This window comes from Pongo abelii, chromosome 19 (assembly GCF_028885655.2).
Source record: "Pongo abelii isolate AG06213 chromosome 19, NHGRI_mPonAbe1-v2.0_pri, whole genome shotgun sequence".
Lineage (NCBI taxonomy): Eukaryota > Metazoa > Chordata > Mammalia > Primates > Hominidae > Pongo > Pongo abelii.
In genome coordinates this window covers 2,311,307-2,333,056 of record NC_072004.2, presented here as the reverse complement: position 1 = coordinate 2,333,056, position 21,750 = coordinate 2,311,307, and the positions used below count along the sequence as shown (strand labels likewise).

General features: G+C 44.5%; 1 protein-coding gene across 3 annotated transcripts in view; it reads left to right on the top strand.

The window, feature by feature from the left end:
- The first annotated feature begins 13,039 nt into the window (after nucleotides 1–13,039).
- METTL16 (methyltransferase 16, RNA N6-adenosine) overlaps nucleotides 13,040–21,750 on the top strand; it is a 94,959-nt gene continuing 86,248 nt past the window's right edge. For 2 of the 3 annotated variants that reach the window (XM_009251119.4, XM_063718378.1), the window contains exons 1-2: nucleotides 13,040–13,384; nucleotides 20,893–21,020. In XM_009251119.4, the coding sequence (XP_009249394.3) occupies nucleotides 20,893–21,020 (128 nt within the window). In that variant the 5' untranslated portion in view covers nucleotides 13,040–13,384. The remainder of the gene's footprint in view (nucleotides 13,385–20,892; nucleotides 21,021–21,750) is intronic. The other variant, XM_063718379.1, reaches the window with a different exon arrangement.

The window sequence follows — 21,750 nt, the reverse complement described above, 5'->3', positions numbered from 1 at the left end:
CTACTAAAAATACAAAATTATCTGGGCGTGGTGGCAGGCGCCAGTAATCCCAGCTACACAGGAAGCTGAGGCAGGAGAATGGCGTGAACCCGAGAGGTGGAGCTTGCAGTGATCCGAGATTGGGCGACAGAGCGAGACTCCATCTCAAAAAAAAAAAAAAAAAAAAGTCATGCGTATGTAGTTTGTATGCACAATAAGACAAAGACTTGTGAACCTACCACCCAATTTAACAACTGGAATTCTTTTCCAGATTTTTGATGTTTAAATAATGCTTCTGCCTGTAATCCCAGCACTTTGGGAGTCCGAGGTGGGAGGATCTCTTGAGCCCAGAAGTTTGAGACCAGCCTGGGCAACATAGTGAGACTCTGTCTTGACAAAAAGTAAAGGCCAGGCATGGTGGCTGATGCCTGTAATCCCAGAACTTTGGGAGGCCGAGGTGGTGGATCACTTGAGGTCAAGAGTTCGAGACCAGCCTGGCCAACATGGTGAAACCCCGTCTCTACTAAAAATACAAAAAGTAACCAGGCACAGTGGTGCATGCCTATAATCCCAGCTACTCAGGAGGCTGAGGCAGGAGAATGCTTGAACCCGGGAGGCAGAGGTTGCAGTGAGCCAAGATGATGCCACTACACTCCAGCCCGGGTGACAGAGGAGACTCTATCTAAAGAAAAAAAAAATTTTCAAAAATTAGCCAGGTGTGGTGGTGTGCACCTGTGGTCCCATCTACTCAGGAGGCTGACGTGGGAGGATCACTTAAGCCCAGGAAGTTGAGGCTGCAGTGAGCTACAATGGTGCCACTGCACTGCAGCCTGGGCACAAAGGGAAACCCTGTCTCATAAAAACAGAAAAAGAAAAATCAGTGCTGCTAAGAGCATCCTGGATGTTTAGGTTTCCTAGACTCCAAGTGTAAGAATTTCTCTGGGATATGTACCCTGGAGTGGAACTATTGGGTCAAATTATTTTTCAGAGTGGTTGGACCCATTTACATTCCCCCCCCCATCAGTGTTCCTATTGTGCCACATCCTCACCAAGACTTGGTTCTGTTCTCCCAGTTTCCAGCACCCTATCTCTGCTGGTGACCCTGGAGTGGCTTTCACCTTTCCCAACCACAGCCAGTGGACTTTTTTTTTTTTTTTGAGATGGAGTTTCACTCTTGTTGTCCAGGCTGGAGTGCAATGGTGCAATCTCAGCTCACCGCAACCCTCCGCCTCCCGGGTTCAAGTGATTCTCCTGCCTCAGCCTCCCAAGTAGCTGGGATTACAGGCATGCACCACCATGCCCAGCTAATTTTGTATTTTTAGTAGAGACGGTGTTTCTCCATGTTGGTCAGGCTGGTCTTGAACTCCCAACCTCAGGTGATCCGCCTGCCTTGGCCTCCCAAAGTGCTGGAATTACAGGCATGAGCCACTGCGCCCAGCCACCAGTGGACTTTTTAATGCTCCAGTGAACATGCTGAGACACTTCTAGTCCTGTAGTTCTGTAGTCCTAGCTGAATGACATGGAGAACAAGGGAGGGGAGGAATTGCCAGATTAGGGAGAGACTAGGGAACTTGGGTTCTTTCTATGTGACTCTCAGAATCCCTGGACTTTCTTAGAAAATGGAAGCCAGCTGGTGGATTTGTTATTCATAGTTCTGTTCCAACCCAAAACATACTACAGCCTGATCCTCTGGGAATGATTGAAGATGCCTAAGTAACTGTCTTTCCTATCCAACCCCCAACAGCCTCTCCTGCTTCTCAGGTGAACACTGTTTACTTCCCTCTACTCTTGAAGTCAGTGTTTCTCCAAGTGTGGCACAGAAGCCACTTACATTAGAATCAGCTGACGTTAAAAATGCAGATTCTTGGCTGGGCATGGTGGCTCACGCCTATAATCCTAGCACTTTGGGAAGCCGAGGTGGGCAGATCACCTGAGGTCGGGAGTTTGAGACCAGCCTGACCAACATGGAGAAACCCCATCTCCACTAAAAATAGAAAAATTTGCCAGGTATGGTGGCATATGCCTGTAATCCCAGCCACTCGGGAGGCCAAGACAGGAGAATCACTTGAACCTGGGAGGTGGAGGTTGCGGTGAGCCAAGATCGCTCCATTGCACTCCAGCCTGGGCAACAAGAGCAAAACTCCATCTCAAAAAAAAAAAAAAAAAAAAAAAAAGCAGATTCCCAGCTGGGCGCGGGGGCTCACACCTGTAATCCTAGCACTTTGGGAGGCCGAGGTGGGCAGATCACGAGGTCAGGAGTTCTAGACCAGCCTGGCCAATGTGGTGAAACCCCATCTCTACTAAAAATACAAAAATTAGCTGGGCATGGTGGTTTATGCCTGTAGTCCCAGCTACTCGGGAGCCTGACGCAGGAGAACCGCTTGAACCTGGGAGGCGGAGCTTGCAGTGAGCAGAGATCGTGTCACTGCACTCCAGCCTGGGCAACAGAGTGAGATTCTGTTTCAAAAAAACAAAAAGCAGATTCTCAGACCTCGCCCCAGACTGAAGCTGATTCTCTGGAGTGTGACTTGGGAACCTGCTGTTTAATTAGCTCCCCAAGTGATCTTCACATTGAGATTTGAGGGCTACTGCTCTAAGCACTGCCAACTAGGAGGTCAGGCCAAGGTCATCTCTAGGCAGCTTCAGACACTCTCCTCCGTAAGGGACAAGTTGAATCCCATTTTTCCCTGATGCTTCCCCTACTTCCACTGTCCCCTTAAATTGTAGGATCCGCAGGTACAAGATGTGTATCCCAGCATTGTTTATAATAGAAAGAAACTAAAAACAGCTGCTTGCTAGTAGAAGCCTGGTAAAATATGCAATGGCACATCTTTCCAGTGGAATGCTGTGCAGCTATTAAAAGTGGCTTGATATCCGGGCGCGGTGGCTCATGCCTGTAATCCCAGCACTTTGGGAGGCCGAGGCGGGTGGATCACCTGAGGTCAGGAGTTTGAGACCAGACTGGCCAACATGGTGAAACCCCATCTCTACTAAAAGTACAAAAATTAGCTGGGCATGGTAGTGGGTGCCTGTAGTCCCAGCTACTCAGGAGGCTGAGACAGGAAAATCGCCTGAACACATAAAAGATACATTCAGTTGTAAGAGAACACCCAACTCAAGCTGCCTTAAACAATAAAATATGTGTTTGAGTTGAGAGTATTTATTATTTATTTATTTATCTATTTATTTTTTGAGATGGAGTCTCGCTCTGTCGCCCAGGCTGGAGTGCAGTGGCGCGATCTTGGCTCACTGCAAGCTCCGCCTCCCGAGTTCACACCATTCTCCTGCCTCAGCCTCCTGAGTAGCTGGGACTACAGGCGCCCGCCACCGTGCCCGGCTAATTTTTTGTATTTTTAGTGGAGACGGGGTTTCACCGTGTTAGCCAGGACGGTCTCGATCTCCTGACCTCAGGTGATCCACCCGCCTCGGCCTCCCAAAGTGCTGGGATTACAAGCGTGAGCCACTGCGCCCGGCTTATTTATTTTTTTGAGACAGAGTCTCCCTCTGTTGCCCAGGCTGGAGTCCAGTGGCGATCTCAGCTCACTGCAACCTCTGCCTCTCGGGTTCAAATGATTCTCCTGTCTCAGCCTCCCGAGTAGCTGGGACTACAGGCACGTGCCACCATGCCCAGCTATTAGTTTTAGTAGAGGCAGGGTTTCACCATGTTGGCCAGGATGGTCTCGATCTCTTGACCTCGTGATTTGCCCGCCTCGGCCTCCCAAAGTGCTAGGATCACGGGCGTGAGCCACTGCGCTCGGCTGACAGTATTTAAAAACACAACACCCCAAATGCATCTTTCCCTCTATTGTTCCAGGGCCTAAGAGACTATCGATCTCCCAGACTTCTGCACACAGGACCCTGGAAGTTATCTGAGAGCCTGTTCTGCAGAGGTGCTGGGAAGGACAAGTACACAGTGCAGTGTGAAGTAGGTGCCTAAGAGCCAGACAGTCATTTGAGCTCTCATTCAGCCACTTAGTGGCCGCAATACCTTCTTTAAAATTCTTAATCTCGGCTGGGCGTGGTGGCTCCGGCCTGTAAGCCCAACACTTTGAGAGGCTGAGGTGGGAGGATCACTTGAGTTCAGGAGTTCGAGACCAGCCCAGGCAACACAGTGAGACCCTGTCTCTATTGAAAGAGAGAGAGAGAGAGAGAGAGAGAGGAAAAAAAAAAAAAGATTAGAAGAGGTAACGTTTGGACCGGGCACGGTGGCTTACGTCTGTAATCCCACCCCTTTGGGAGGCCAAAGTGGGTGGATCACTTGAGTCCAGGAGTTTGAGACCAGCCTGGGCAACATGGTGAAACCCCGTCTCTACAAAACATATAAAAATTAGCAGGGTGTGATGGTGGGTGCCTGTAGTCCCAGCTACCTGGGAGCCTGAGGTGGGAGAATGTCTTGAGCCAAGGGAAGTCGAAGTTGCAGAGAGGCAGAGGTTGCAGTGAATCAAGATTGCGCCACTGCACTCCAACCTGGACAACGGAGCCAGACCCTGTCTCAAGAAATAAATAAAACACGGGCCGGATGCGGTGGCTCACGCCTGTAATCCCAGCACTTTGGGAGGCGGAGGCGGGCGGATCACGAGGTCAGGAGAACAAGACCACGGGGAGACCCCGTCTCTACTAAAAATACAAAAAATTAGCCAGGTGCAGTGGCAAGCGCCTGTAGTCCCAGCTACTCGGGAGGCTGAGGCAGAACAGTGTGAACCCGCGAGGGGGAGCTTGCAGTGAGCCGAGATCGCGCCACTGCACTCCGGCCTGGGCGACAGAGTGAGACTGTGTTTCAAAAAAAAGAAAGAAAGAAAGAAAACAGTGTTTCAACCAGAGGTTCACGGACAACCTGTGGGGATTTTTTTTTTTTTTTTTGGCGGAGTTTTGCTTTTGTTGCCCAGACTGGAGTGCAGTGGCGCGATCTCGGGGCTCACCGCCACCTCCGCCTCCCGGATTCAAGCGAGTCTCCTGCCTCAGCCTCCCGAGTAGCTGGGATTACGGGCATGTGACACCACGCCAGGCTAATGTTGTATTTTTGGTAGAGATGGGGTTTCTCCATGTTGGTCAGGCTGGTCTCGAACTCCTGGCCTCAGGTGACCCACCCGCCTAAGCCTCCCAAAGTGCTGGGATTACAGGCGTGAGCCACTGCGCCTGGCTAGGATTTGGATTTTTTAAAAAGGTCTTCCAAGATTCTGATGTGAGCTCCTAGTTGAGACCTGTTGCTCTAATACAAAATTGTTGTTGATTGTGGGCCAATAAAAGAAATGCAAATAACTATACAGAGGGCAAATTTGAGTGAGCACCCTAAGAAAGTGACGAAACAAATGCTATGGGGCTTCAAAGGAACGAGAGGTTACATCTGGATGGAAGAATCAAGAAGGCTTTATGGGTTAAGTGGCAATTTGTAATGAGACAAGAAAGTATGTGTAGGCTGTAGGACAGTAGAAATTGTGGGAAGGAGGCTGGACATGGTGGCTCACACCTGTAATTCCAGCACTTTGGGGGTCAAAGGTGGGCAGATCACTTGAGGTCAGGAATTTGAGCCTGGCCAACATGGTGAAACCCCATCTCTTTAAAAAAAAAAAAAAAAAAGCCGGGCATGGAGGCGGGCACCTGTAATCCCAGCTAGCTACTCAGGAGGCTGAAGCAGGAGAATCACTTGAGCCCAGGAGGCAGAGGTTGCAGTGAGTTGAGATTGCACTGCTACATTCCAGCTCCAGCTGGGGCCACAGACGAGACTGTTTCATTAAAAAAAAAAAAAAAAAAAAAAGGAAACTGTGGGAAGAAGAGGAAGAGGATATATATATATATTTTGAGACAGAGACTCACTCTGTCACCCAGGCTGGAGTACAGTGGCCCAGTGGCGCGATCTCGGCTCACTGCAATGTCTGCCTCCTGGGTTCAAGCGATTCTCCTGCCTCAGCCTCCTGAGTAGCTGGGATTACAGGCGTGCACCACCACGCCCGGCTAATTTTTTGTATTTTTAGTAGAGATGGGATTTCACCATATTAGCCAGGATAGTCTCCATCTCCTGACCTCATGATCCGCCTGCCTCGGCCTCCCAAAGTGCTGGGATTACAGGCATGAGCCACCGCGCCCGGCCAGGAAACTGTGGGAACAAGAGGAGGAGGATGTTTCAGAAAGAGATTAGTTTGGGTGAAGAGAGACGCAGAAAAGAACATAGAATATGTTCAGAGACCAGATCATAGTGAATTTGGCTGGAAGGTAGTTAAACACTGAAGGAAAAGGTAGGTTGGAACTGTTGTGAATGGTCTTGTATTCTAGGGTGAAGTCTTATTAAATATGAGTAGGAGAGTCAATATTGAAGAAATGCCAATCCTCTCAAAATTCATCTATATATATAAAATGTAATAACAATAAAAAAACCCAAAGGATTTTTGTAGAAAACTTAATAAAATGGTTCTAGAGTTTAGAAGCATCAACATGTGAGTCAGGCAAATTCTGAAAAACAAGATTAACATAGCAGCCTTATGTTATATTATACTGCATAGTAATAGAAAGCTACACTAATTAAAACAAATGTGTACATGTATAGAAATAAGCTGACAGATCAATGAAACAAGTCTAGAAATAAACTCAAGCATATGTGGGAAGTACATGAATTACCAACAGGACAATTCAAATCGATGTGTTAAAAATGGTATTCACGCAGGCCGGGTGCAAGTGGCTCATGCCTGTAATCCCAGCACTTTGGGAGGCCGAGGCAGGCGGATCACCTGAGGTCAGGAGACCACTCTGGCCAACATGGTAAAAACCCGTGTCTACTAAAAATACAAAAATCAGCTAGGTGTGGTGGCTACTCAGAGGACTGAGATAGGAGAATTGCTTGAACCTGGGAGGCGGAGGTTGCCGTGAGCTGAGATCATGCCAGTGCTCTCCAGCCTGGGTGACAGAGTGAGACTCCATCTCAAAAAAAAAAAAAAAAAAAGTATTCATGCTGGGTATGGTGGCTCACATCTGTAGTCCCAGCACTTTGGGAGGCCTAGGTGGAAGGAAGGATCGTTCTAAGCCAAGAGTTCAAGACTAGCCTGGGCAACATAGCAAGACCCTGTCTCTAAAAAAAAAAAAAAAAATTTTTTTTTTAAATTCGCTGGATGTGATGGTGTGCACCTGTAGTCATAGCTACTTAAGAGGCTGACATGGAGGCCAGGTGTGGTGGCTAACGCCTGTAATCCCAGCACTTTGGGAGGCCGAGGCGGGCGGATCACGAGGTCAGGAGATCGAGACCATCCCAGCTAACATGGTGAAACCCCGTTTCTACTAAAAATACAAAAAATTAGCCAGGCGTGATGGCAGGCAAGATCCTGCCTTCAGTTTTGGGGGGTATATACCTAGAAGTGGAATTGCCAGATCACAGGGTAATCCTATTTTTAATTTTTTGAGGAATTGCTCATTTTAGAGTATAATCCCTATTCATCTACATTTTGATTCTGTTTTGTCTGTCTGTGGTGCTTGTGGATGAGGCATGTGTAGTGAACATCATCACTCTTCAGCAATATTTTGAGCACATGGAGGGACTGCAGGCCTGCCCTCTTCCCCACCCCAAGTTAGGTGGGGACATCTGACTTGATTTGGTTGTCAATGATGCGTGTCACTTCTGAGTGGAAGCTCTGAAAAGCCATCCTCTCTCTCCCCTTTTTGCAGGGGTCCTGGAAGCCCATGTTGACATGGTGATGCCACAGGCTGTGGCTATGTGGATCATAGAATCATCACATGGAGGATGGCTGTTCTGAGCAGCTGCTGAGGCCACAGGAGGCTTTGCTTCCCCTCCAAACTATCTTTTCCTGCATAAGTGTCAGGCTGTGTTTTTTTTTTTTTTTTTTTGATAAATTTGATTTTCTCTTCTTTTTCTTATTTTAAATCTTTTTAAAAAATCATACAAATGATGTATGAATCCATTATCATTGTAAAACATTCAAATGATATAGACAAAATTAAAGACTCTCATGTCCCACTTCTAACATTCCAACCCAGTTTCCCTGAGGTTTCCCTAAGGTAACCGCTGTTCTCAGTCTGGGTTTTTCCTTTCAGATCTTTTTCTACGGCTACTTTTATGCTTTATATTTTCATATTGAAACGTGTTCTGGTTTTACTTTATATAAACAATATCAAACCGAACCTACTGTTTCACAATTTCCTTTTACCTTATTCCATATCTTGGAAATATTCCGTGTCAGTAGATATAGATTTCCTTTTTCTTTTTTGAGACAGGGTCTCGCTTTGTCACCCAGGTTGGAGTGCAGTGGCATGAACATGGCTCACTGTGGCCTCGACCTCTTCGGCTCAAGCGATCTTCCTGCCTCAGCCCCTCAAGTAGCTGGGACTATAGGCACACACCACCACACCCGGCTAATCTTTGTATTTTTTGTAGAAATGGGGTTTTGCTATGTTGGCTTCCTAGGTTGGTCTCAAACTCCTGGGCTCAAGTGAACCCACCTGCCTCAGCCTTCCAAGGTGCTGGGATTATAGGAATGAGCTATTGTACCTGGTCAATTTTCTTTGTTTTTATGATTATTTTGTTTCTTAATCCATATGGGATTATTTTATGTGTGGTGTAATTTTAATTTTTTTCCAAGTGGAAAAACGTCATTATTGGCTATTCTTGCACATTTTGTTTTCCAGCTAAATGTTATAATCATCTTAAGCTTCCTATAAAACTTCTTGGCATTTTAGATGGTCTTCCTATTCACCCTGTATTTTTTCAGAGTATCCTCAAATTTTCTGGTGTGTCAATAACACTAATTCTGAATTTTCAGCTCGATTTGAAATTTACTGTTTAATTTTTTAAATGAGTATGTTGTGTTTTATGAGACTTGGAACAGGAAGCAGGACAGTAGTAAGATGTACATTTATATCCAATTCTTCCACCAGCTATCATTAGTCATTTATTTATTTTATTTTTTGAGACGAAGTCTCCCTCTGTCGCCCAGGAGGGAGTGCAATGGCATGATCTTGGCTAACTGCAACCTCTGCCTCCTGGATTCAAGAGCCCAGGTAGTCGAGGCTACAGTGAGCTGTGATCATGACGCTACACTCCAGCCTGGGTGACAGAATGAGATCCTGTCTCAAAAAACATAAAGAAATGAAAAAGAAAATGTGGTATCCTTAGTGCAGAGGATCACTTCAGTGGCTCTCTCAGTTATGTAAATGTAAGCTGAGAAAAAATTATTGTTCTGTGAACAGGATATAACTTTTTTTTTTTGACATGGACTCTTGTTCTGTTGCCCAGGCTGGAATGCAGTGGCGCGATCTCAGTTCACTGCAATCTCTGCCTCCTGGGTTCAAGTGATTCTCCTGTCTCAGCCTCCCGAGTAGCTGGGATTACAGCCATCTACCACCCCGCCTAATTTTTTGTATTTTTAATAGAGACGGGGTTTCATCATGTTAGCCAGCCTAGTCTAGAACTCATGATCACAGGTGATCTGCCCTCCTCAGCCTCCCAAAGTGCTGGGATTACAGGCGTAAGCCACTGCACCTGCCTAGATATAGCTTTTGTGACAACTATAACGGCTATTAGATCCCTGATATGTAAACTTGGTCCCTAAGAAGGAGGTGGATACATTTACATAAGGAAGCTAGAGTCTTCTAAGCTAGAAGAAATTGATGCTCAATGATTACTTTCTGAAATATAAAGTTAGAGAGACCTGTGGCTGTTGACAGACTGGCTGTGGCCAAAGGACAGTGACAGGGAAGGGCCACAAAGTCCTTGAAATAATTAATTTCAGTAAAGAGGGAGTCCAGTCTGATGCCCTCAAGGATTGATTCCAGTCCAGTAGGCAGCTGATGCTGAAAGCAGCTCTGATAACCTGCTAGGCAACATTTCATAATTAGCAGCATTATTCACTGGATGTGCAGAATCAGTTTCCTGCTACAAAGAGGTAGCAAAGGATGTAACTGGCTAATTGGACATCTGCACTGTCCTTGCTGTGGTATGGAAGTTTGAGAGACTTCTCTGACCAATTACATCCTTGGAGATTTGAGGGTAAATTTGGAAAAAGGCAGATGTTGAATATCTTGTTAATCTATTCTGTGGAGTCTCCAGATAATTTTCATTTTATATAAAAAACTTTTCAAGGATATGTATTTATCATTGTACCACAACATTTGGGAATAGGTCATACCAGATACATTGGAAAGAACCTATGTCCCTCCACAGGGGAATTAGTTTTTTTTTGTTGTTGTTTGTTTGTTTGTTTGTTTTTGAGATGGAGTCTTACTCTGTTGCCCAGGCTGGAGTGCAACGGTGCGATCTTGGCTCACTGCAACCTCTGCCTCCCGGATTCAAGCGATTCTCCTGCCTCAGCCTCCCGAGTAGCTGGGATTGCAGGCGCCCGCCACCACGCCCAGCTAATTTTTGTATTTTTAATGGAGACAGGGTTTCACTATGTTGGCCAGGCTGGTCTCAAACTCCTGACCTCAAGTGATCCACCTGCCTTGGCCTCTCAGAGTGCTGGGATTACAGGTCTGGGCCACCGAACCTGGGCGCGAATTAGTTTTTTAAAAAGTGGTATATCCAGCTGGGTGCAGTGGCCCAGGCCTGTAATCCCAGCCCTCTGGGAGGCCAAGGCCAGTGGATCACAAAGTCAGGAGTTCGAGACCAACCTGGCCAACATGGTAAAACCCCATCTCTACTAAAAATACAAAAAAATTAGCCAGGCGTGGTGGTGGGCACCTGTAATCCCAGCTACTCGGGAGACTGAGGCAGAAGAATCGCTTGAACCTAGGAGGCGGAGGTTGCAGTGAGCCAAGATCGCGCCACTGCACTCCAGCCTGGGCGACAGAGAAAGACTCTGTCTCAAAAAAAAAAATAAAAAGTGGTATATCCATTCAATGGAATACTGTGCACCTATCACAAAGAGCAATATAGAACTATATTGATGGAAGTGGAAGAATCTCCAAGAGTTATATTTGAGTATATGTGCATGTGTATGTGTATATATATGTAATTACATATATACACGAATATATATTATTATTTGTATAAAAATTATTTGGTTATATATCCTTATGAGATACAGAGGTTTAGTAGTAAGGTTACCCAAATTTGATGGTGCTTGGCTGTGAGTGGTGAGATTTTAGATAATTTTTGTCTTTCTGATATCTTTATGTATTATTTAAATTATTTACAAATTTTCAGTTATTAAAATGTTTTATCTTTATGGTATACTTGAAAAAAACTGACCAGAGAAGTTATAAGGAACAATATTATTATTTTAGGAACTCACTATATACCAGACATTCTGCTGTTTTATATGCATTATCTGATTTAATTCTCACAACCCCATGAGATTATTATCCTATTTTGTAATATTGAGCAAACTAAGGCTTCAAGTGTTTAAGCAAATTGCCCATACTCACAGGGTTAGTAAATGGTGGGGGCAGGATTAAAGGCCAGGTTTCCCAGCTGCAGTGCTACTAGGGTCTCTCTGGCCTGACCTACAGGTAAACCGGGTTGCTCTTTGGAGCTAACAGAAAGTTACCAATATCTTAAATACAATCACTTCAACCCCACCAGTCCTATCTCCGAGACCATCTTTTCTTTTACCTTTCCAGCAGCATGCACTAAATAAAATGCCATAACTAGTATCAAAGCCACTACCAACCAAAGATGGAAAACTTTCTGTGGTAATATGTTACATTGGTTGCCGAAATGAACCATGCCTTCCAGTATTGGAAGGGACCCTGGCATAGTCCCCTCCCCTTGAATTTGGGCTGGCCCTTCTACTTGCTTTAACCAAGAATATAGCCAAGGTGCTAGTTCTGCACCGAAGCTTTAAGAGGGCCTGGCAGCTTCCACTTTTGCCCTTTTGGGAGCCCTGAGCCAACATATAAGAAGTATTCTGGCCGGGCGCGGAGGCTCACGCCTGTAATCTCAGTACTTTGGGAGGCCGAGGTGGGTGGATCACCTGAGGTCAGGAGTTCGAGACCAGCCTGGCCAACATGGTGAAACCCTGTCTCTACTAAAAATACAAAAAATTAGCTGGGCATGGTGGCAGGCGCCTGTAATCTCAGCTACTCAGCTACTCGGGAGGCTGAGGCAGGAGAATCGCTTGAACCCAGGAGGCAGAGGTTGCAGTGAGCCGAGATGGCACCATTGCACTCCAGCCTGGGCAATAAGAGTGAAACTCCATCTCGGGGGAAAAAAAAAGTCGTCCTACTATGCTAGACAAATTACATGGAAAGGCCACGTGGATAGGGAGAGAACTTGGACTATAGGGAGAGAAACCCAGTTCTTTCAGCGGAACCAGCCCCCACTTGTTGCTATGACCACTGGCAAAACCAGCAGAACGGGTGGGCTAATCACAGCCCAGATTGCAGAGCTGTGAGCAAATAAAATGGTGGTTGTTTTAAGTCTTACGTTTTGGGGCGGTTTGTTACACAACAGATTATGAAAACACCTCCTCAGCTTTCCTTGGGTGACTACTGGTACACTCACTTGTGCATCAGACTGAAGTCTCCATTCCTTAATCCTTACTATCTCCCAATTTTATGGCAATAGTTTGCCAGAAGCGTTCACATTAACGACGAGGACGTAGGCAGGCCCCTTTTTTTTTTTTTGAGACAGAGTCTCGCTCTTTCGCCCAGGCTGGAGTGCAGTGGCGCGATCTTGGCTCGCTGCAACCTCTGCTTCCCGGATTCAAGCGATTCTCCTGCCTCAGCCTCCCGAGTAGCTGCGATTACAGGCGCCCGCCACCACGCCCGGCTAATTTTTCTATTTTTGGTAGAGACGGGGTTTCACCATGTTGGCCAGGCTGGTCTTGAACTCCTGACCTCAGGTGATCTGCCCGCCTCAGCCTCCCAAAGTGCTGGGATTACACGCGTGAGCCACCGCGTCCGGCCAGATCCTCAGTTTTTCCGCTGTAAACGAGAGTACTCTTCCCCACCCCCACAGGCTTATATCTCTTACAATTCAGTGAGTGAGACATCGCCTGAGGACACACCTGTTGCACAAAAAGGGCTCACTGCACGCCATCACACCCAAGTCTCGTACCCTCATCTTCATAACCTGCCCAATCCCAGTGAATGTGATAGGTAAGTCTGTAGCAGGGCCCGGAAAACTTGTTTCTTTTTCTTTTAAATAAGTTTTCTCGCGAATTCGAACGCAGGTCCTCCTCCTGCCATACCGCAAAAGACTCCGCTCGTCACCACGGCCCCCGGCCTTCTGTCAGGAGCCGCAAACCCCAGGCCTCGCGAGGGTTTCTTCTTTCTTCAAGATCAGCCACAGGTCGCGCGAGAGGGATGTGTCCAATCACGAGGCTAGATGGCTTCACAAGATGGCGGCGCACTGGGAGCGTATCATCTGCGTTTCTAGGAGCTTCGCTGTGCGGCTGCTTTAAGATTCTAGGGTTGTACAGGCCCACGCCAGACACGACGTCTGGCAGGAACCTCGGCCTCAGAGGTGGGTCACTTATATCTCTCACGCAGATTTACTATCATGGGTCACTTAACCCGTGGATCACACGGGTTCCTCATTCTTGAGTTTTGGGATAGTGAGGTGCAGCCTTCGGGGTCTAGGAGGGGAGACCCGATGTGGCTGTGTGTGCGCACGCGGGGGTGTTGAGAGTGGATGAGTGGGAGGAGTTGGCGAATAGAATAGAGACTAGGATTGAAGTAGGAAAGACTCCCCGGGGTTTAGGAGGTTTAGAGAGATCCAAAACTGAGGCGGGAAGACAAACTGAGCTGATAAAATGACGGCGTGGAAAGAATGGAAGAGATGGAGAATGGCAGTGGCAGGACTAGTGGGAAAGTCGGATTTATGAGAGAAGGCGAAGAGAGAAGATGTAGATTGGTTTTGAGGTGGGAGGGATCTGTGCAGAAAGAATTTGAAGTTCTGAAATTGGAATTTAGCCTGTTTTACAGGCTGTGTATCAAGAGAGTGGTAGTTGAGGAGCGTTAATGGTCAAGAGGAACCAAGGAAACAGAAGCATGGAGATGAGAAAGAAAAAAAAAAAAAAAAAAGGGAAAGCCTCATTCTCAGGGTTCTACTATTAACTTTAGCTTTCTGGACTGACTCAAGTAACCAGGAAGAAAAGTTCCAGTCCTTGGGCTGAGCTTTTTTTGAAACTCAGTGAGGGTGCTTTGTGTCGGTGGTCCGGACAGGGAAGAGTTCTATCGTGGTTTCAATCAACAAATACTTGAGTGCCTACCCTCTCAGGCCCTATTTTAGGCGTTGGGATATGCGGTGAACAAGACAGACAAAATATTTACCCTCTTGAAGCTTACTGACGGGAGATTTTTTTAAGTAAGTAAAATATATGGAATGTCACATGGGTAAATTCTGTGTCGAAAATTGAAGCTAGAGCCTGGGTAGCAAAGCCAGACTCCCTTTCTACAAAAAATGAAGTAAATTAACCAGGTGCAGTGTCCTGTACCTGTAGTCCCAGCTGCTTGGGAGGCTCAGGCGGGAGGGTTGCTTGATCTCAGGAGTTGGAGGCTGCAGGGAGCTATGATTCCATCATTGCACTCTGGGCAACAGAATGGAAGACCTTGTCTCAACAAGAAGAAAAAAAAAAAAAGAATTGATGCCCAGTTAAACTCTGAAGAATAGGATATATTTAGCTAAGAACTCATTGCCTATATTGGGAGGTTAGTTAGAAAAGAAGTGGTTGTATTGACTCATTCTGTATCTGTTCTGACCAGAAAACTTGAATAATGTAGGAAATCAATCGAATCTGCCATATCTGTAATTTAATTTGTTTCACATATATTCAGAGTATCATGTTGTGTGTGCACTGATGTCAGCTGTGTAGTCTGTAGAATTTTCCTTGATGTGTTGCAGAGCCCTAACATGCCACTGTCTCTTGAAGTCATTGTTAGGATATGGTGACTATAGTCAGCAACAATGTATATTTCAAAATAGCTAGGAGAGAGGGCTTGAAATGTTACCAATACATAGATATAAAAAATACTCAAAGTGATGAATACCCCATATACTCTGACTTGATCATCAAAGTGATGAATACCCCATATACTCTGACTTGATCATCACACATTCTTTGTCTTTTTTTTTTTTTTTTTCCTTTTTCTGGAGAACGGGGTCTCGCTATATTGCCCAGGCAGGTCTCGAACTCCTGGGCTCAAGCTATCCTCCTGCCTCTTGCCTCCCTGAGAGCTGGGATTACAGGTGTGAGCCACCGCGCCTTGCCGATCATCACACATTCTATGCGTGTAACAAATACCCCATAAATGTCACATGTCCCCCATAAATTGGGAAAATATTTTCTATCAGCTTAAAGAAATTACTCTTAGTTTACCTTTCTTTTTTGTTGCTTGCCAGAATCACAAGAAAAGACATTTTCTTTTTCTTTTTTTTTTTTTTTGAGACAGAGTCTCACTGTCACCAAGGCTGGAGTGCAGTAGCACGATCTTGGCTCATTGCAACCTCCACCTCCCGGGTTCAAGTGATTCTCCTGCCTTAGCCTCCCGAGTAGCTGGGATTACAGGCACCCACCACCACGCCCAGCTAATTTTTTTTTTTTTTGAGACGGAGTGTTGCTCTGTCACCAGGCTGGAGTGTAGTGGTGTGATCTTGGTGCACTGCAACCTCGGCCTCCTGGATTCAAGTGATTCTCCTGCCTCAGCCTCCCGAGTAGCTGGGACTTCAGGCACGTGCCACCACACCCAGCTAATTTTTGTATTTTTAGTAGAGATAGGGTTTCGCTGTGTTGGCCAGGATGGTCTCCATGTTGGCCAGGCTGGTCTCACGAACTCCTGACCTCAGGTGATCCTCCAGTCTTGGCCTCCGAAAGTGTTGGGATTATAGTCGTGAGCAACCGTGCCTGGTCAACACTTTCATTTTGCATATTTTCTTTTTAATAAAGTCTATTATTTGTATTTGTTTATTTTGAGACAGGGTCTCACTATGTTGCCCAGGCTGGACTGGAACTCCTGGGCTCAAGCTATCCTTGGCCTCCCTAGTAGCTAGGACCACAGGCATGCACCACCTTGCCCAGTTGATGTTTTCTTGAGAACTGGGGGCCATCCTAGTTTTATGCTCCCCTCTTTCCTGATGGTCAGTAAAGGGTATGTCAATGCTAGGAAATTAAAACAGGTATATAGTCAATTTTAGTCATAGTGTGAGGGGGAAAATGTAGTAACAGTATGCTGAAAAACTTTCAGGTGGCTACTAATCCCCTCAAATTCTGAATTGTTTACTCAACAAATATTTATTGTATACAGGTTGCTGGGGGTATAGTAAAGATTAGGATGGATATGGTTGCAGGTCTATGTGTGACATATGCAAATTAATTACACACCCAGTAGTAAACTGAAGATCTCTGAGGGAGAAGCAGCACAGGGTGCTTTGAAAGCATGTAGATGGGCATCTGATTGGATTGTGGGGTCAGAGAAAGCCTGCCTGAGTAAATGATGCCTAGGGTGTGATTTGAGTAGCTAGTGGACCTTCAGAGGTGAAAGGCAATGGGGGGAGGTTGAGGAGAGTCTTACAGGCAGTAAGAATAGGAGATGGTGAGACAGACTACCATGCAGCAGAGAAAATGGAAGAAGACCAGTATGTCTGGAAGGGGAAAGTGGCAACAAATGAAGTTGGAGGGACAGATAAGGCCTGGATTATGCCTGCCTTATTAATGATTTTAGACTTTATTAGCTTAATAGCTTTGGGACGCCACTGAAGGGATTTAACAAGGAAATGTTCACATTTGCATGGGGGGAGTGGCTTGTCTGCTGAGTGAAAAATGGCTGGTAGAGGGCAAGAGTGGTTATGAAGAGATCAGTTTGAGACTCTTAGAGCAACCCAAGAAAGACATGGTAATGACCTGGGCCAGAGAGGTGGTGTTGTGAAGGGTGAAAAGTGGGATAAGGTCAATAAATAATTGGGAGATGGAGTATTCCGGACCTGGTGTGTTGTGAATGGGGGAGGCAGCATGGAGAAGGTGTTGAAGATTTTTGATGTGTTTATCACAAGAAAGATAGCAGTGCATTTGGTTAGATAGGGAAGATGAGAAGGACCAGTTTGGGGTGGTAGAAGTGATTTAATTTTGCACATATTGTACATATATTTTTGAGCCCTTCAAGTGAGAAATATGGTAGGCAGTTGGATATGTGATTTGGAAAAGTCTGGAATGAAGACAACAGTTCTTTTTTGAAATTGGTTTAATTTCCAGTGTAGGAAGCTGTCAAAAAACCATCTGAAATAGCATTGACAGATTTATGACTATGTAAAATTATGTCTCTAACAAAGATTGCAAAGGAAAAATATTTATTGCTAGGAGATGTTATAATAGAGGATTTATCTTAACTGGGGAGATTAGGGAAGGAAAGATCTTCCTGAAGAAGAGATGCTTGAACTGTGAGCCCAAGAATGACTAAGAATTTGCCAACTGAAGAGAGGGAGGAAAAAATGTTACAGATAAAAAGAATAACCTGCATGGGAGTCCGAGGCTGGAGAATCTCTTGAACCCAGGAGGCAGACGTTGCAGTGAGCCAAGATTGTGCCACTGCACTCCAGCCTGGTGACAGAGGGAGACTCTGTCTCAAAAAAAAAAAAAGAATAGCCTGCATAAAGGTCCTGTGGTCGGGGTAGAAGGACACAAAGAGCAAGGACATGTGACTTAAACTGATGGTGAAAAGATAGGCAAGGCCAGGTCATGTAGGGCCTTGTATGTAGGCTGAAGTGATGTTTTTTATTTTATCCTAAGAGTAAGGTTTTGAGCAGGTGGACATAGGAGAAGGACATACTGAGATTTGTGTTTAGAAATGATCACTGCGAGGTGGAAGGAGGGATGGCGAGAACAAGAGTGGATGCAGGGAGACCAATTAAGAGGCTGCTGTAAACCAGGTGCGGTGATGCACACCTGTGGGCTCAGCCATTTGGGAGCCCGACATGGGAGGATTGCTTAAGCCCAGGAGTTCAAATCTGGCCTGGGCAATGTTGTCTCTAATAAAACAAAAGTAAGTAAATAAAAAGGCTGTTCTGGCCGGGTGTGGTGGCTTACAACTATAATCCTAGCACTTTGGGAGCCTGAGGTGGCAGGATTGCTTGAGGCCGGGAGTTCAAGACCAACCTGGCCAACATAACGAAACTGTGTATCTTAAAAAAAAAAAAAAAAGGCCTCTGGGCTTGACATTGCTGGGGACAGGGAAAAAGAGTGGATTTAAGAGGTATTTAGTAGGTAAAACCTACAGGAGTGGTGATTTCTTGGATATGAGAAACTATCAAGTGACTCCTAGATTTTTGGCTAACATAATATTGTTAGAAGAATAATCATTATTTAAAAAGTAGAAAATAAAGATATTAAGAAAATAAAAGTCACTTAACACCCAGAGATAGATAGATATATATATATAATAGTAAAATATTTTAAAAATTACCAACTACCTGGAGATTTACTAAACCATTATAATAGTTTCTCTTTCAGTTTTTATATCTTGATATAAATACATTTGCTTTTATTTCTTGTTGTAATCTGGAAGAAGACAAAATTATGTTTGTTTTCATTTGGTTTTAGCTACCTGGGAATGACAAGATTGAAACTTTAAGTTGGAATCAAAGATATTTTTTCAAACTTTGGTGATGTTATGGTGCACTACCAAATATTCAGTCCTTGTAAGGATACTGTAAAAACTAACCCCCAGGCTGGGTGTGGTGGTTCATGTCTGTAGTCGTAGCACTTTGGGAGGCTGAGGCAGGAGGATCACTTGAGCTCAGGTGTCAGAGACCAATCTGGGCAACAAAGGGAGACCCTGTCTCTACAAAAAATAAAATTAAAAATAAATTAGCCAGCCGTGGTGGCATGGTGGCACATACCTATAGTCCCAGCTACTCGGGAGGCTGAGGTGGAAGGACTGTTTGAGCACGGGAGATCGAGGCTGCAGTGAGGTATGATTGTGCCACTGCACTCCATCCTGGATGACAGAGTGAGACACTGTCTCAAAACAAACAAAACAAGACAAAACAAAACACAACTAACCTCTAACTAATATCCTTGGTTATAGATCATATATACAGACTGTGTTCTGTCACTTTGATGCTCTTAAAGGAATACTTTTCAGCTTTCTTCCCTTGATTTAAAAAAAAAGATTCACTCTTATGTTGTCTACATTTTTAAAATCATGGAAAAATATACATAACATAAAATTTACCATTTTAGCCATTTTTAAGTGTACCATTCAGTGACATTAAATGTGTTCCTTCTCTTGTGCAACCATCACCTCTATCTCCAGAACTTTGTCATCATTCCAAAGTGAAACTCTGTACCTATTAAACAGTAACTCCTCATTCTTCCCTCCCCCAGCTCCTCATCACCTCTATTCCACTCTCCATCTGTGTAATAAATTTACCTCTTCTGGGTGCCTCATATAAGTGAAAGCATACAATATTTGTCCTTTTGTGTGTGGTTTATTTCCCTTAGCATGCTGTTTTCAGGGTTCTTCCATGTTGTAGCATGTATCAGAATTTCATTCCTTCTTAGGGCTGCATAATATTTATTGTGTGTATATACCGTATTTTGTTGATCCCTATTTATTGTATGGATATAACATATTTTGTTGATCATACATATTGTATGGATATACCGTCTTTTGTTGATCCATATTTAGTGTGTGGATATACCGTATTTTGTTGATCCATATTTATTTTATGGCTATACCGTGTTTTGTTGATCCATATTTATTGTATAGATATACCATGTTTTGTTGATCCATATTTATTGTATGGATATACTGTATTTTGTTGATCCATATTTATTGTATGGATATACCATCTTTTGTTGATCCATATTTATTGTATGGATATACCATGTTTTGTTAATCTATATTTATTGTATGGATTACCATATTTTGTTGATCCATATTTATTGTATGGATATACCGTATTTTGTTGATCCATATTTAGGGTATGGATATACCGTATTTTGTTGACCCATATTTATTATATGGATATACCGTATTTTGTTGATCCATATTTAGTGTATGGATATACTGTATTTTGTTGATCCATATGTAGGGTATGGATATAGTGTATTTTGTTGATCCATATTTAGTGTATGGATATACTGTATTTTGTTGATCCACATTCATCTGCTGATGGACACTCAGGTTGTTTCCCACCTTTTCACTCTTGGGAATGATACTACTGTGAACACTGCTGTACAAATATCTGTTTCAGTTCCTCCTTTCAGTTCTTTTGGGAATATACCTAGGAGTGGAATTGCTGAATCAGATAGTAATTCTATGTTTAGCTTTTTAAAGAACCGCCAAGCGTTTTTCAACAGCAGCTGTGCCATTTCACATTCCCAACAGCAATGCACGAGAACTCCAATTTCTTCACATCCTTGCAGAACACTTGTTGTTTCTGTTTTTTTAATTTTTGATTTTTGTTTTTTTGTTGACAGCAGCCATCCTAGTGGGCATGAAGTGGTATCTCACGTGGTTTTGATTTGTATTTCCCTGATGACTAATGATGTTCACCATCTCTTCATGTGCTTATTTGTTGTATACATTTTTAAAATGTAATTTCTACTTTCTCACTTGATCGGCAAAGACATGTTGGCTGTAACTATTAACTTGGCATCCACAGCTTTCCCCACTGATTTTTTTTTTTTTTGAGACGGAGTTTCGCTCTTGTTGCCCAGGCTGGAGTGCAATGGCGTGATCTCGGCTCACTGCACCCTCCACTTCCTGGGTTCAAGCAATTCTCCTGCCTCAACCTCCCGAGTAGCTGGGATTACAGGCTCCCGCCACCATGCTCGGCTACCTTTTGTATTTTTAGTAGAGACGGGCTTTCATCCTGTTGGCCAGGATGAGATGGTCTCGAACTCCTGAATCAGGTGATCTACTTGCCTTGGCCTCCCAAAGTACTGGGATTAGAGGCATGAGGCACCGCACTCGGCCCCCATTAATGGTTTTTAATAAATATGCTGATTTTCTTTCTCTCTTTCTCTCCTTAAGATGGCTCTGAGTAAATCAATGCATGCAAGAAATAGATACAAGGACAAACCTCCTGACTTTGCATATCTGGCATCCAAATATCCAGATTTTAAGCAGCATGTTCAGATAAATCTGAATGGAAGAGTGAGGTAGGTAACGGATGAAAAATCACTATTATTCTTGTGTGATTCAAATGGATATGATATAATAGAAAGCCCACCTGAATGTTAATCTTAGACATTTGATTAAACTTCCCGTGCGACCTTGGACAAATCACTTAATCTCTCTTGGTCTCAGCTTTTTAATGTATAACATTAGAGGAATGGACCAAATGCTTTTAAGTTTCCTTCTGGCTTAAAAAAAAAAAAATTCTCTTGATGTCCAAATTATTGCTTACCCTACAGAAATCCCAGAGTAACTGCAGAGACTTAGGATTGTGCTCTTCGTGATCTAAAACTTAGTGACTGGTGAGGATCTAAATACTTTTTTTTTTTGAGACAAAGTCTTGCTCTGTTGCCCAGGCTAGAGTACAGTGGCATGATCTCGGCTCACTGCAACCTCTACCTCCCAGGTTCAAGCGATTCTCCTGCCTCAGCCTCCTGAGTAGCTGGGATTATAGGCACCCGCCACCACGCTCGGTCAATGTTTGTATTTTTAGTAGAGACGGGGTTTCACCGTGTTGGTCAGACTGGTCTTGAACTCCTGACCTCGTGATCCGCCCACCTTGGCCTCCCAAAGTGCTGGGATTACAGGTGTGAGCCACCGTGCCCGGCCTAAAGATATTTTAATAAGTGTGTGTTTATTTTGATGTGAGGCAGGAAAATAATAACCAGGACATCAGGACTGATTTCACAGATACTATTATTTAAGATGTTACTA